The 13711-nt window shown below is 47.6% G+C and overlaps 1 protein-coding gene across 1 annotated transcript in view; it reads right to left on the bottom strand.

Annotated features, from left to right (window-relative positions):
• Window positions 1-13711, bottom strand: part of LOC143178090 (uncharacterized) — a 145410-nt gene that overhangs the window by 38454 nt on the left and 93245 nt on the right. The window contains exons 4-5 of the mRNA XM_076376540.1: window positions 3863-4400; window positions 4-212 (exon numbers count right to left, since the gene is read on the bottom strand). Coding sequence (XP_076232655.1) covers window positions 4-212; window positions 3863-4231 — 578 coding nt within the window. The 5' untranslated portion in view covers window positions 4232-4400. The remainder of the gene's footprint in view (window positions 1-3; window positions 213-3862; window positions 4401-13711) is intronic.

Genomic DNA, 13711 nt, shown 5'->3' with positions numbered 1-13711 from the left:
TACCTTCTGTAGTCGCTTTTGCAGAGGATCATGCCGCTCCTGGTGAAGCAGGAGTGGCCGATTTCCGCCAGGGTTGCGCCGCAGTAGGAGCACTTGAGGCAACCGTTGTGCCAATACCGATCCATTGCCAGTAACATCCATCTTTCGACTATTTGACCGCCGCAACCGGCGCACTGCTGGATTCCTGTTGTTCCGCTTGGACCACTTTCTTGCTGCAACACAACAGAAAGGCTAGATCTTGCTACGAATTCTGAATCATACTAATTTCGTGTTCTGTTAACAATCAAACTAAAATTCTCTCCTTCCTGTCCGATTCGAACGAAAGATAACGTACATTATTCCGTCACGATCGAGACCGGAAGGAACCACTGCGGAAATAGAACAACGATCCTAGACCCGCTCATTTTAGAGCGATCGCGTCCATTGTGCAATGCACACGTTACAAATAATAACACGATGAATGGTTGGAAGTTACATTAACAGAGAGCGGGATGTTTCTATAATTAATACGGAATCGAAAGTCATTAACTGGCGATAAATCATCACACATCGTGTCAAGCGAGCAATCTCGGCACACTTAGCCGCGATTATGTAAACGACGGTAAGCGTGAATAATCGCGGCCGACGTCGGTGATTATTAAAATATACGGTTCGCCGATAAACGTGGCTGGAATCGTCGTTAGTCGCGCAAGAAAGCGTCAATTTTTTACGGAATCGGGAACAGATTCGCTATAAGAAACTCGAACTCTAATGAACAATCTTGGTTGTGAAGTAAATATTGACTTTATAGCTTGAATTAATGCTATTAATGGTCCCAGCAACACTTCCACGTTTCTTTGTTTTGCAATCTCTTCTTCTAGCCGTATGCCAGTAAATAACAGAGTCCTTCTATAGCCTGTAACCAGGCATTTTGCAACGACTATAGCACTATTACACGCGCGGCGACTTCAGCATGGACGTGTGTGCAATGGGAAGTTGCTTCGTAGAGCAACTGATTCTGCCGTAGATCAATAGGTAAGAAGATGTTGATTAAGTTCAATCATGTCTACGATAATAATCAACAGAAAATACCGTAAAACGAAGAAAAAAAGTTCCATGCTGCGACTAGAAATGAAATTATTATTTCAGCAAGTTCTCGTTTAAGTAGTTAGAATTTTTGGAGCACGTTATCTCGAGCCTCTGGTAAATTTGGTTGTAGGTGTTTGGAGAGTGCTTAACGGGAGATAGAGTTATCAAGAGTACTGAAAGATACATGTATGTAAGTATACTCTTTTTCTCACGTGAGAAAATTGTACCTTGATATTCAGATATTTTTATTCTTCTGGTATTTGGGAACATCATTCGGAATGGTGATTGGTTCGAAGAAACCTGCATACATAATGTCTGATTTTGAGGGTAGCTAATAGAACCAAGGATCGAACAAGATTAACGACGACATATTTGTTGCTTAATTGCGTTATCTGGGAAAATGTGAAACGACCTTGACTCACAGGAGATCATCGAGGGTTGAAGGTGGTCGGACTTCCGTAAACAAGCGAAAAAAACGTGTAGCTGGTAATTTGTCGAGGAAACAGATACAGGGTTGATTCCCGTCCCGCGGGAAAATCGTTCTGCTAGAACGTACGCGTGCTCGATTGCTCGTTTCTTGCGGCACTTAACGACACTTCTTTCGCAATTACTTGGCAATTACGTCGGAGTTACTATAATAAAACGAGGCTCACGTAATTACGCGACACTACGAGTTGTTATATCATTAGAGGAACATCGCACGCAGATCGATCTCTAGCGAAGTTTCTCCAACGAAACGAAAACTTCTGAATGCTTACAATTTTGTCTCCGGGGAAACATTTCATCTGGTTCATTCGCGTTGCGATGGCGTTATAGTGATGTGCGTGAACCTCCATGGCAAAACAGCGAAGAGACTCCTTCAAGACTCGGCAAGCAATTATACACTGTTCTCTTCTCACAGACTCACCGGTCTAACGATATCATTCGTCTTCGAGTGAAATATTCTATACACTCTTTTCCACTCGCAGGAAACACCTTGCACCGAGCCACGACCATACAGGGGATTGTGCTCTAAATAAGTTCTTCACTTCACTGAACCGGGAGAGAACACCTTCTCGAAAGCAGAATGAACGCTACACGACGCGGCAGGATCGCCTTGCCGACGGCAACGAACAAACCGCACCACGTTTCAAGCGGAACATCCCGCGCGTTCAACTCGAATTGTCGAATCGTCGAGCGATTGCCCTCCGAAAATCCACGGCGATAGCGAGTACAGGCCTGCTCGGAGAAGGAGGGAAACTCGGAAGATAGAGAGCGAGACAGGACCGATGCGAAAGCACGCACCGCGATGGAAGGAAAAAGGCGAACCGGTCCCGACCGAAGTCAGCAGTGAACTGACTGGTCCGTGACTGCTTTGGGCCTCTGAATGCCCCGCGAGGCCCTGGGTTCAGGTACCTCGGCCAGTCAGGAGACGCGACCCTGGTGGGGGGAATAAAAAGGTGAGCCTAGAAAGGACCTAACTAACATTGAAAGGGGACGGGACCCATCCATAGCTGCGGCCAGGTTGAACGAGGACAGTGAAACGTGGTGGGAGAGCGACAGAGCAAGACAGACAGCGTATTATGGAGTGAAACACGCAGGAGGGGGCTGGGTTCCGAGGGAAAGGGGAAACGGGGGAGCCTGGGTACCTTCGTCGTTCCCTCTGCCCCTACTCAATTATATTTCTCTCCATGGTAAATGCCTATATTGTTACGTTTCTCAATGGCGAGCTAAGTGAGGGTCACGTAGATGGGCAATGCCTTCTGAATTTTAGCCTGTGACCCTTGCGCTCCTCTCACGGCGATTCTTCCATCAGGATTCTCTCTCTCTCTCTCTCTCTTTCTCTCTCCCTCCCTCTCTCTATATATCCCTCCGATAGAACCCACCTGTAAGTTACGCCGATTTTGTCGGGCGAAACGCTGGCGCTGGTTCGGACATTCATTTGTTGACAGAATCATCGAGCACCCTTCAAACGTCGGATAGATTTGTATCAAGGTCGAATTGTCTATGGAAAAACGCGTCTCCCCTGGATGATTCAGACAGAATACCCTACCGCTGCTCTGCTATTCGCTACGTATGATTAACATTTCTGAAGATTACGAGAGCGCGCATTAGCTGCGCGCGGGAAATTATATACCGCGAAGTGGCCTTACGTAATAAACGAGCAACGGCGGTTATTACGCGAACAATGCGGTACGCACTCGTTCCAGGTGCTTCCGGTTGAAAACTTTTTCTCGTGGCCATCCTCGCGCGACGAGCGAGCGTAGAAAGTGCGTTTTAATCGTACGCGGAGCACCGTTCACGATACTCGTAGCCTTCCGCGGCGAGGCGTTCCTCGAAATCAGAGGCGAACCTCTGATGGAAAATAACGGACCAATCGACCGAGGGGTCATTAACTCGAGAGGGGGGGACTTTAATTTAATTTGTTTCGTAAATTCGGTCGTGAAGCAGCTGACAAGCGAGGGCTACAAATAAACGATGCTATGTGGGCCACAAGAAATGAATGAGCTGTATTATACCGATACTCGAGATGATTAATTTTCTTCTAATTATAGATTAGACGTACATATGCATGATGGACCTGAAACGAAACTTTCTACGCTATTAATTGAAGCTAGATTCTAAGCCTAAGATTCTAAGATGACTCAGAGACGATCAGTATCTACCTATCTATTATAGTTGAATTTTGCATGTGTACAGAGGTTTGAAACGGTGGATGACTACTTCCGTAACTAGTTATGGACCATCGAAAATAGCTGTATCTTTGAACCGTATCAGATATGGAGGGGGAATCTACTGGCTCGTGAGATCTTACCTTAAGCGTACAATTGTTGTTGTGATTGACCGGTGGATAAGCAGGATGGCCAGGCAGGTGTGGATGCGGATGTCCCGGGTGGTGTGGGTGATCAGTCATCATTCCAGCACCACCGTGGTGGTGTCCATTGCTGCTCATTCCCTGTCCAGGTTGCAAGGAGGCGTACGGGGTGGCTGGGTCGATGCCCGGTCCGTGGGGTGGCGAATGTGGACTCGGCAGGTCAGGGGTGGTGGTGGTTCCGCCACTACCACCCCCACCACCTCCACCAGCGGTGCTGTAGCCGTGATGAGGCCCGGAATGGTGCGGACTGCTCGAGAGCGAGGGGTGGTGCGGGTAGGCTGCAGAGTGGCCCGGATGGTGGGGGTTCATCCCAGCGGTTAGAGCGCTCGCCAGCTTGACCGATGAGAGGGTGGGCCCGACGAGCCCACCAACAGCTTCCCACGACGAAAAACAAAAGCTCTTGGCCTACCTAACTGGAAGCTTATTGGGGCTCGGCTCTTCTCGAACCGGCTCTCTTCTTCCGGCTCTCTGCTGATATCTGTAACAAGAGAAATGGGCGTTAGGGTCGGCAATGGGACGCTGGTTTCTGGATGAATCGAGAGTCGAACAGCTACCCACTAACTCGATCACCTCAACTCAACTAGAAACATAAATCTACCGAAGGAACTTCTTTATTTACATATGGCTGATGCAAGAGAAGTGGGAACACTCGAGGAACCGAATTAAGACGACGGACGATTTCATAATGCTTCGATCTCGATAAAACAGCAGCATTGCGTAGGAAAAGGATCCACAGCGGGAAGGGTCGTGGGGGACCTTTTACGATGGAGCAATTCGCAAACGAGTTCGTTGGACGAAGAAATATTTAAATTCAATCCGGATGCAGAAGCATTAAAGCGCCACGGTTCACAAGAGAAAGGTCCACGGGGATGGTAAACGCAATCTTGTTCACCGACTACCCTCTGTTTCTCTCTCCTGTGCTTCCCTTGATGCTTTGCTCCGCTACTCCCTTCGCTCCCCGCACTAGCGCGATAAAGATGTAGTCGATTGTTACTGCGACTGGTAAGAGAGCAGAGTGATTGCCGTAATAAACATTTTACGAGAACGCAACCAGTTTATTTGTTTATTCGCGTTCCGTGTAATTAAATCGACCGTCTGAAGGTTCTTCTCACGAAATTGTAAAAAGTTCTTAAGCTGACTCAGATGAAATAAATTCTATAGAACCCATAGCTTTCTACGCAACTCTTCCCTCTCCTTTCGACTTCTAAAAGCAGCCTAAAAACTGAGAATAATTCGAGGTAATGGCATAAAAATTCGACACCTCGGAAAGCGCGAAATTGCTAGCTTCCGTGGAGTCGTTAACGAGAGAAGCCGTTTAACGGAACAATGCCGGTTTGATTGGTTATCAAATAACACCTCATGGCCGTCAACACTCGATAAGTCGTCGGTGAAGCGACGGTGAATAGGTGGCCTAATTACATTAAGAGCAGCGAACGAGGTTAAAAGTCGTCGGATGTCGGGGCGAGGGGGGGGCCCGAGTCGCGCGGGTACCGCTGACATGCAAATGCGGAGTGGAAATTTCGTCAACTCGTCGAATGCTGGCCAGAGGAGGAGGGCATTAGAATTCATAAAACGATGTTGACCTGTCCCTTCGTTAAGGGCCGAGAGACCGACCGGCGTGTGACCTGCCCGACACGCCCACCTTAATTAACAATAATCGTCCTTCCTGGTAGCTCTCAGCGGGTGTCGTTTGGGACGCGATCGCCGACGACCCGCTCGAAACTTGTCTTTTTGTTCAGCTGGGTAACGAGTACCTTTTCTTCGTCTGTTCGCCTTATTTCAGCCGGTCGGGCATTAAGGAACAGAAGAGTACATAACGGTGCACTCCTCTAGCCGTATCTTCAGGTAAGAAGAAAACTGTGAGGGAGATATAACCTGCGTGTCAGGGAACCACTTCGCTCTGTTATCCGCTTTCCAGATTCAAACACCTATTTATGTATATGATTTTCTAGTATCAGGATGACGTAAGAAAGGTTCGCACAGAATTGGCCCATTTCCTCGATACCGAACGTTTCAATCTACCTGTGCAGGGAATCCCTCGGTTAAGTTCATAGAGAACGGCGGAAACAGAAGCCAGCGAACGACTATTAAAGCGAATTACAAAGCAATCGGAACGGATACGCGTAACGGGAGGAGAGAAAAGGAGATGAACATGAAGGACAAACACGGTTAAAGGATTTTTACCGGATTTAATTATACGGACGTTTGAGGATCTCGCGGCTGTCCGCAATATTTATCAGTCGATGTGTACCAAGGGCTGCGCGCGGGAAGGGAGTGAAATTAAATTCACGCCGAGACATCGAAGGAATCGTGCGCGTCCCGTCGCGCACCACCTGCCGTTCGCGACTCTGTATGCGTCCGTGAACCAGCGTTCCCGTGTACGTTACGTCCAATTAAACCTCGTGGCGTTACGCGCTAATTTCACTCTTAATTGTTAACCGTTAATTATTAATTACCGGTTCGGCTTATCGGGCCATCTGGACGACAGGTTTTCATCGATGCGAACGTCGACGTGGAACGCATCGGTCGCTCGGTGGAAATTCAAAAGAGAGGACACCCATTTTATTACCGTCGACGACGACGATGACGACGACCTAGAAGAAAGGGGGGAGTTGAGTCGGGGGAGGGAAAAAGGGGGAACGGGGCGAGGTATTAATTAGGATCAGAGTGAGCGAGAAACGCGTTTATGCAGATTGTTGCGACCGGTTGCTAATCGCGAAGACACGTCACGCGTACATGGATCAATCTGTCCCAATCAGTTCGCGAGGTTTATTCATTAGCCTCGATGATATGTTCCGATTGGCGAAAGGTCAATGGTGGTTACGCTAGGAACTGTGTTGATACGATGCCAGGGATGCTATTTTTATCAATCGACGAACTAACTAAGTGATCAAAATCGTGTGTCTATTTCAAAGTATTTATCACTTTACGATGCATAAATGCCAAGTTTCACACGTTAATCTTTACTACCCGGCCGAATAGTCATAACGAGTCTGACTCGTCGCTTTTATATTTAGACGTGAGTTACGCATCACGAGTCAGACTCGTTACGTGCTCTGAGATGGTCTCACCGTCTCGTCACACCGATCTATGGCTTTTCGTTTAACTTATCCGTTTCTTAATTTAATGTTGCCAGATTTTTCTCACCGAACATACATACTGTTTCTTTTAGAAGATTTATAAGGCATAGAATCTCAGCAAATAGTATCTTTGCGATTAATATCCGAGGCTTACGTAATGCGTTTCACTTTAAATTTATTTTCTTTCTACAACTTATATAACAAGCAAGAAACTTGAAAAATATTGTCTTATTACGTAAACAAATTTAATGATAAAGGCAATATGCCTGGAAGAATTTACGAGTTGCGACGAATAAAAAGAAACTTTGTAAGAAAATCGTCCAGCCGGCAACAGGAGGTACGTACTGCTTTAGCATAATGAAAAGGAATAAAATGGAACGAATTATAGATATGTATGAGTTTTACGTAAATAAAGATATTTCGTAGACTTTTACTCGATATGTTATCATGCTTATCATCCTAATGAAGAATGGATCAGGAGGAGTAGCCTGATTCCTCTCTCCATTCTCCTCTTTCATCAACAAGAGCAGATATTTTCCCTCAGATTCTACGTTTCATCGGAATAATTCCATACTCCACGTGCACCGAAATTACACCCCATGCCGACAGCAAGATATTCATTTGGATTCGATGAGATCGGACGAACGCTATACTTATTTAAAACGAAGTTGGAGTTGGTGTAAGTCGAATTCAGGTTGATATGCTGCACCTTTAAACTTCTGAGAATAATCGAGACTTCGTAAAATATGTTTCGAGGCTACTACATCGTCCCCTGAAAGTAGATGGCCAGAATGGAATCGAAGAAAAAAGATCCATTTTTTGGAGGATCATTCACGAAAGGGTAATCATCGAAATTTGTCATCCAGGGAGATCGAGCAATGCTCGACCCAATTCGAAGAGGCTTGAAAGGTCCGTTGTTTCGAGATCGGATGTCGTGAACCGCGAGAATCGGCGAAACAGAGCGATAATCTTTCACGAACTCGCGAGCTCGATCTGTTTACGATCCCATGACGCAGGGTGGATCTCTCGAAATTCGATCAGCCGCGGAAGCGAGCACGACGGTCGAGCGATAACAAGATGATAACGAGGGAATACACCGGTAATTACCGGAATGATAATGACGAGGAGAACGACGACAACAACGGCGACAGCGGCGACGAGAAGCTGCTGGCGCACGGGGAAGTAAGGGGAACTGAGGGGGTGTGAGGGGGCGTGAGGGGGAGCGAGGGGGAGCGAGGGGCAGCGAGGGGCAGCGAGGGGCAGCGAGGGGAAGGGGTGGGACGAGTGGGATGAAGAGAGCAAGGTGGAAGAGAGAGGAGGACGATCAGCTGCGATAGGGATAATTAACGATCGCAATCGTACGAAAATGAGGACAGGGCGAGTGCGACGACGACGATAACGAGCGGTCCAGCGATCTTATTAGCGATAAGCGACGATAACGAGGACGCCCCGCTCCATACAATAACGACGCCGTTCCGATGCTTGTAGTGGACGAAAAGAATCTCCGCTCGAGGAGCTGCGCTCGCAAGCAGGCGCGCGCGAGGGTGAGTCGATCGGCCAACTTGAGCCGCGCTCGGATTATTATGCTTCCACCGGATCGTCTGAAAAATCTTCTTGCCCCGTGGGGTTGTGCAAAAGGACATCTCTATGAAATCGACTAAAGTATTCCTTCGAAATCAGCTGTATTCTAACTAGAATTATAGACTATTTAGCTTCGACGATGCTGAGGATTATCGAATGTTAAATCATTCCCACTGATGGGAATCCTCAAACGCGGACCAATGAAATCCAACCGGCTGTTGCGACAAAGGAGGCGCACCAGGTAAATGTACCGCGAATCGCGACCCCAATGGTGACTCGACGTCCCTCTTCCCGGGAATCGAGCGTCTACATCAGAGAACTTTGGTCGCGCAAGAAAATCATTCGCGGGAGCGGTCGCACAAAGCGAACCAGCCATCGTCAAACAACGACGTCCTCTAACCAACCGATCATTTCGAAGTTGTTGCATTCAATGCATAGCCAAGCAAGATCGGGGAAGCTTTCTTCCGCCGTCAGGATTCCTACATAATTGCATGCCAGGGAACGCGGCATCCTCCCTCTCTCTCCCTCTCTCTCTCTGGTCGGCGGGCAACCTGGCTGTCTCGAGGGCTCACGGTTCCCCGAAAAGGAGGCCCCCGTAGGAGTGTACCTACACCTTTTCATTTCACCGCTCTTCTCATAGGCACCACTGTATACCTGTAATAGGTGGGCCGTGCACGGCAACCAGCCAAACCGACTTCGTCTCAAATCTGCCTTCCTCTGCCTCCCCTACGTTGCATCTAATCACTATAATCGTCCTCGCTAATAATTAGATTACTTTCAGCGTATTCAAGCGCTGTCCCTTTGCTGGTCATTATACCCACGGCTCAAGTTATCATTATATCTGCTTCGACCGATTCTTCTCGGCCTGGGACTGGTCCCAGTCCGCCTACTTTTCTTTGCGTCTCGCTCGTCGAACACAGAGATCCTTGCGCGGTATCTCCTTACTTTCCTTTTCCCTTTTGTCTTATTTAACGCGCTTAAAGGACACTGTCTGCGGAGGATCTTTATACGCCGTTATATACGAGTACACCTTGACATCTTGTCAGTAAGCGGTATCACCGTTATCTTCAGACTCTTCTGGAGAGAAAAAGAAACAGGTGTCTTTTGTTTCTGGATTTTTTTTATTTCTATTTGAAATATTAGTTTTGTTATATGAACTACTCATCCACTACCCGTGCAATAAAGATTATATTCGAAAATGATAGTATCCGCTTCCCTAAGCGTGCGTCGCACATCCTAGAAACGTTTATTACTGTGAAGAAATCTCTCGAGAGGGTGAGAACGTTCAGCAGAGGCGTTACTCTCCAAGATAGTAACGTTTTATTTTATTGTCGCTGGTCAGTTGCTCAGGAATGCCTGAACGATACCTCGACGAGGGTTTCTAGCGAAGAAAGTGGACGGTGAGGCGGAAGATGGAAGAGAAGGAGGAAGAACGGACTCCTTACTATCATTATGGACATTCCCCCGAGGCGTTTACGTACCGAGACACTTCATTGCGTTCTCTAGACTCTTGAACAAAGGATCGATAGCGGAAACGTGTGAGCAAATCTTGTAAAATATGCTGTGAGACACTGATTGAGCTTTCAACGAGAATTCGAAAGATATTACATGGAAAAGGTTCGAGAACGTGAGACTATGTTTTAAGGAAACTGTATTCGAGGCTTTCTCAAGCCAAGTTCGTTAACGGTAAACCCCAAAGAGTTGAAAGGAATGAGAAATTTCCCCTCCAGACTGTGTTTCGAAAACGTAATCATTCTGAAGCGATTCGAGACCTTAGTATTGTCCCCTCCATGCGCTTATAGGTGAACATATATTACCACCACGATACGGATGTACATTGGAACACACTCAGGCCCTTAATACGTATTTAATTAAGTATGGTCGGGCAGAGGCGACGTGCGACGGGGTTTATAGTGGATATCAGTATGGGCCACCATAACTCTTGCGCCTCCAGCATCCAGCGGTACCAGCGCCACTTACGTATATACGCGTACCTACCGCGATGGAATTTCATCCTGGCCGTTACGGCATAAATCTCCAGCGCATTAACGCCCTTGCGAACCCCCTTTGTCCCCTCTTATGGTGTGGCGGTCCCTTAATACGGTCACTTCGCCATGGAGTCCCTTATCGATGTCGCGTACCCGCGGTTTCCACTTCCCTTCACCAATCTTCCTCGATTTCGGCTAAATATTTTTACTCGGCTGTTCATTATTCCGCCGGTTCGTTCCACTTAACCCCTGACCCCCTGACCCCCCTCGGGAAACGAGAATCGACCGAGCGAGCAGCGATAAATCGTTGGATTTTGGGGAGTTAAAGTGATGCCGAGTGCGTGTGGCCGGTGATAAGGGTTAGGGGAGGCTTTTGCCTCCATGATCGTTACCGAGATTCCTTTTTCACCTCGGAGAGTTTCCTTAATCACGTACAAGACTTACGAGGGGATCCTACTTACGTGTTGCATAATATATCGGTTATAATCTCTATACTGAAAAGGATACTGGATGTAGGTAGTTACGATGCAAAGTCGTTTGCACTTTTTACTCTGCGTTGGGTCCAGAATCTCTGAGACCTCGGAATTTTATTTTCTTGCCACGGTAAGTCGATGCTCGCAAATCATTTTTATATTCCTGTTTAGGATTAAGGATATTACAACGACATGGAGTTTACGAATTGATACGCCTTGACGAAGAAGCTGATGGGATTCGATGGAACGATCTATTAATATCGTACTTGAGAAAGTGGCGAAAAGTGGCGAAAAGTGGCGAAAAGTGGCGAAAAGTGGGGAAAAGTGACGAAGAAGTGCCCGACATTGAGGAGGAGTCCTCGTTACCGAAGATCAGGGTCGTTTGTCCACATCCCGTAAATCAGCCAGGAGGGAGAGAGGCCAGAGGTTCGGCAGAATTTGCTTACGCAGTCGCGGGAGAAAATTGATTTTCAATGGTCGAGGGACGAAAAATTGGAGAAGGGGGACAGAGGGAAGAAAATGGTCGCGGATTCGGAGAAGAACCGCGGGTTGCGCGTCAAGGATAAAGTGTAAAACTGTTATTTGTGCACGACTCGTTGCAAAGTTGCCTCTCACGCGGCTGTATTGGAGGATACAGGCTTCGACCCCTGACGGCCCCCATAAATATCCAACGGTGGCAGCTTGTTACTCCACACGATGCGAACTTCAAACCGACCACAACACTCAATATCGCCTCGACTACTTACTCGCCCCGCTGCACCGGCTGTTCAATTACCGAATAATCTGCGAGAGAGTTACTTTCCAACCATTCTCTTTCGATTACAATCTTTAACAGCTACACGCTCGAGAGTGTAACATACATCTTGAAATAAATGTACGCGTTTAGAAATCGTGCTTCTTCCTAACTATGTATATGTATCTTCAACATCCCCAATTCGATAGGCTGACTAGATTTCTCACTGCCTAACGCATGGCCTGGCATAGCCTGGCATAGCCTGGCATAGCCTGGGAGCGCAGAGACACCGAGTCGTTGGAAACATAGGGATCCAACAGACGATCGATCATCCTTCTCGCGAGAGGCGTTCGATCACCCTCTCTTGTCCCCGTTTCCCCTGGTCAAATTAGCCGTAATGCCGGAATCGCGTCGAGCACGCGACGGGACGTACAAAGGCTCGCGCGATGTTTAATAAGAAAATATTTAATCCGCAGCCAGTCCGCAGTGCGCAATGTACCGCGAAATTAGGAGCGAGCGTCTATCGGTCAAGGTAAATGCGGCGCGCATTAGACGGGCTGCGAGTTGGCCTGGCCTGAGGAGAGACAGAGAGGGGGTGAGAGGGGGAGAGAGGGGGTGAGAGGGGGAGAGAGGAGGAGAGAGGGGAAGAGAGGCGGCAAGGGTGGTGAAATGGGAGGCGAGGGGGGCGGTAGGAGCCTAATTGGTCGAAATTAGCAAGTTTAGTCATTAGTGGAGTTTCCGGCGGTGGCGGTGGGTCCACTTGACTCCACTTCCTGGGAAAGGAAGGACGGAAGGAAGGTGTGTACACCTACCATCGGTTACGCGGTGCCTGGATACGCCTCTGTGTGTGCAGCCGCTCTATGTGTTTGCGCGCATATAAATGCACCTACGAGACTCGTGCACGTACATGGTTGACTCCAGGGAAGTTTGCACGCGCGCCAGCCAGCGAGCGAGCGAACGCGAGCCGAGGATACGTCACGAAGCACTTCGTGACCGCAAATAACTGTTTCCATTGGAATCCTGCGGTTTTACACCTTACCGTCGCCGCGATATCAACGCCTTAACGCGTCCCGTGCATTTAAACCGTATTACCGCAGTTTCGAGTCGACCACCCCATCGTCCTCGGCCAACAGTCCTCGCGTTATCCTCTTTTTTCGGTGATGCTCGTTTATGAAAGACTACACGGTTGCTTTTAATTCTACCCTGCCTCTTCATCGATTCTTCTCCTCTCTGCTCTGGCATATATGTTGTTACATTTCGGTACAAACCTACCTAGTGATTCTCTTGTATTATTAGAGTATCATTAGAACCTGCTAACAAGTTAATCCTTCTCTCTGAGAGCCAGGGTATTTTCAAACAACCAGCTAACTCGTCTTTCCAGTTAACCTGCTGAATGCATTTGGTACGTCGTACGAGTTTGTTCCCAACTTGACGAATGTTTACGACGATAACTCAGTTTGATCAACGTTGCAATATTGGCTAATACGGCGTATGTAGATCGTGTTATTGCGGTCTAGTGGGTCAGGACGCAAACGAACGTGTCCTCGATCCTCGTATTTACCATGAAAACTCTTAATCAACTTTTGGACCAGTGCCCATCCTGATGAGAGCGTTTTACAATAACAGCACACTCCATCTATCTGAACCATCAGCAGATTCCTTCTCCGCGAGCCTAACATTGAAACTTTGACTAGCGATATGACAGTGAACATGCTCCCGTTTGCTCTTGTCATATTCCTTGCTTCTCCAAATCTTTCTACGTGCATACTAGTCTGTTTGGTCTAGTTTCTGCACTCCTTCTGCACTACTGTTACAGCCACTCATATTTTCCATATTTCCCAACGAGTTTTCCATCAAACCTTACAGCTTGATAATCCGCCATTTTTCATCAATGCATTAATTCCCCGCTGACCCCATTGTATCCTTCCTACGAC

Source organism: Calliopsis andreniformis, chromosome 1, assembly GCF_051401765.1.
Source record: "Calliopsis andreniformis isolate RMS-2024a chromosome 1, iyCalAndr_principal, whole genome shotgun sequence".
NCBI classification, from domain to species: Eukaryota; Metazoa; Arthropoda; class Insecta; order Hymenoptera; family Andrenidae; genus Calliopsis; species Calliopsis andreniformis.
Note: the sequence above shows the minus strand (reverse complement) of the source record. Positions and strands in the feature narration are given on the sequence as shown.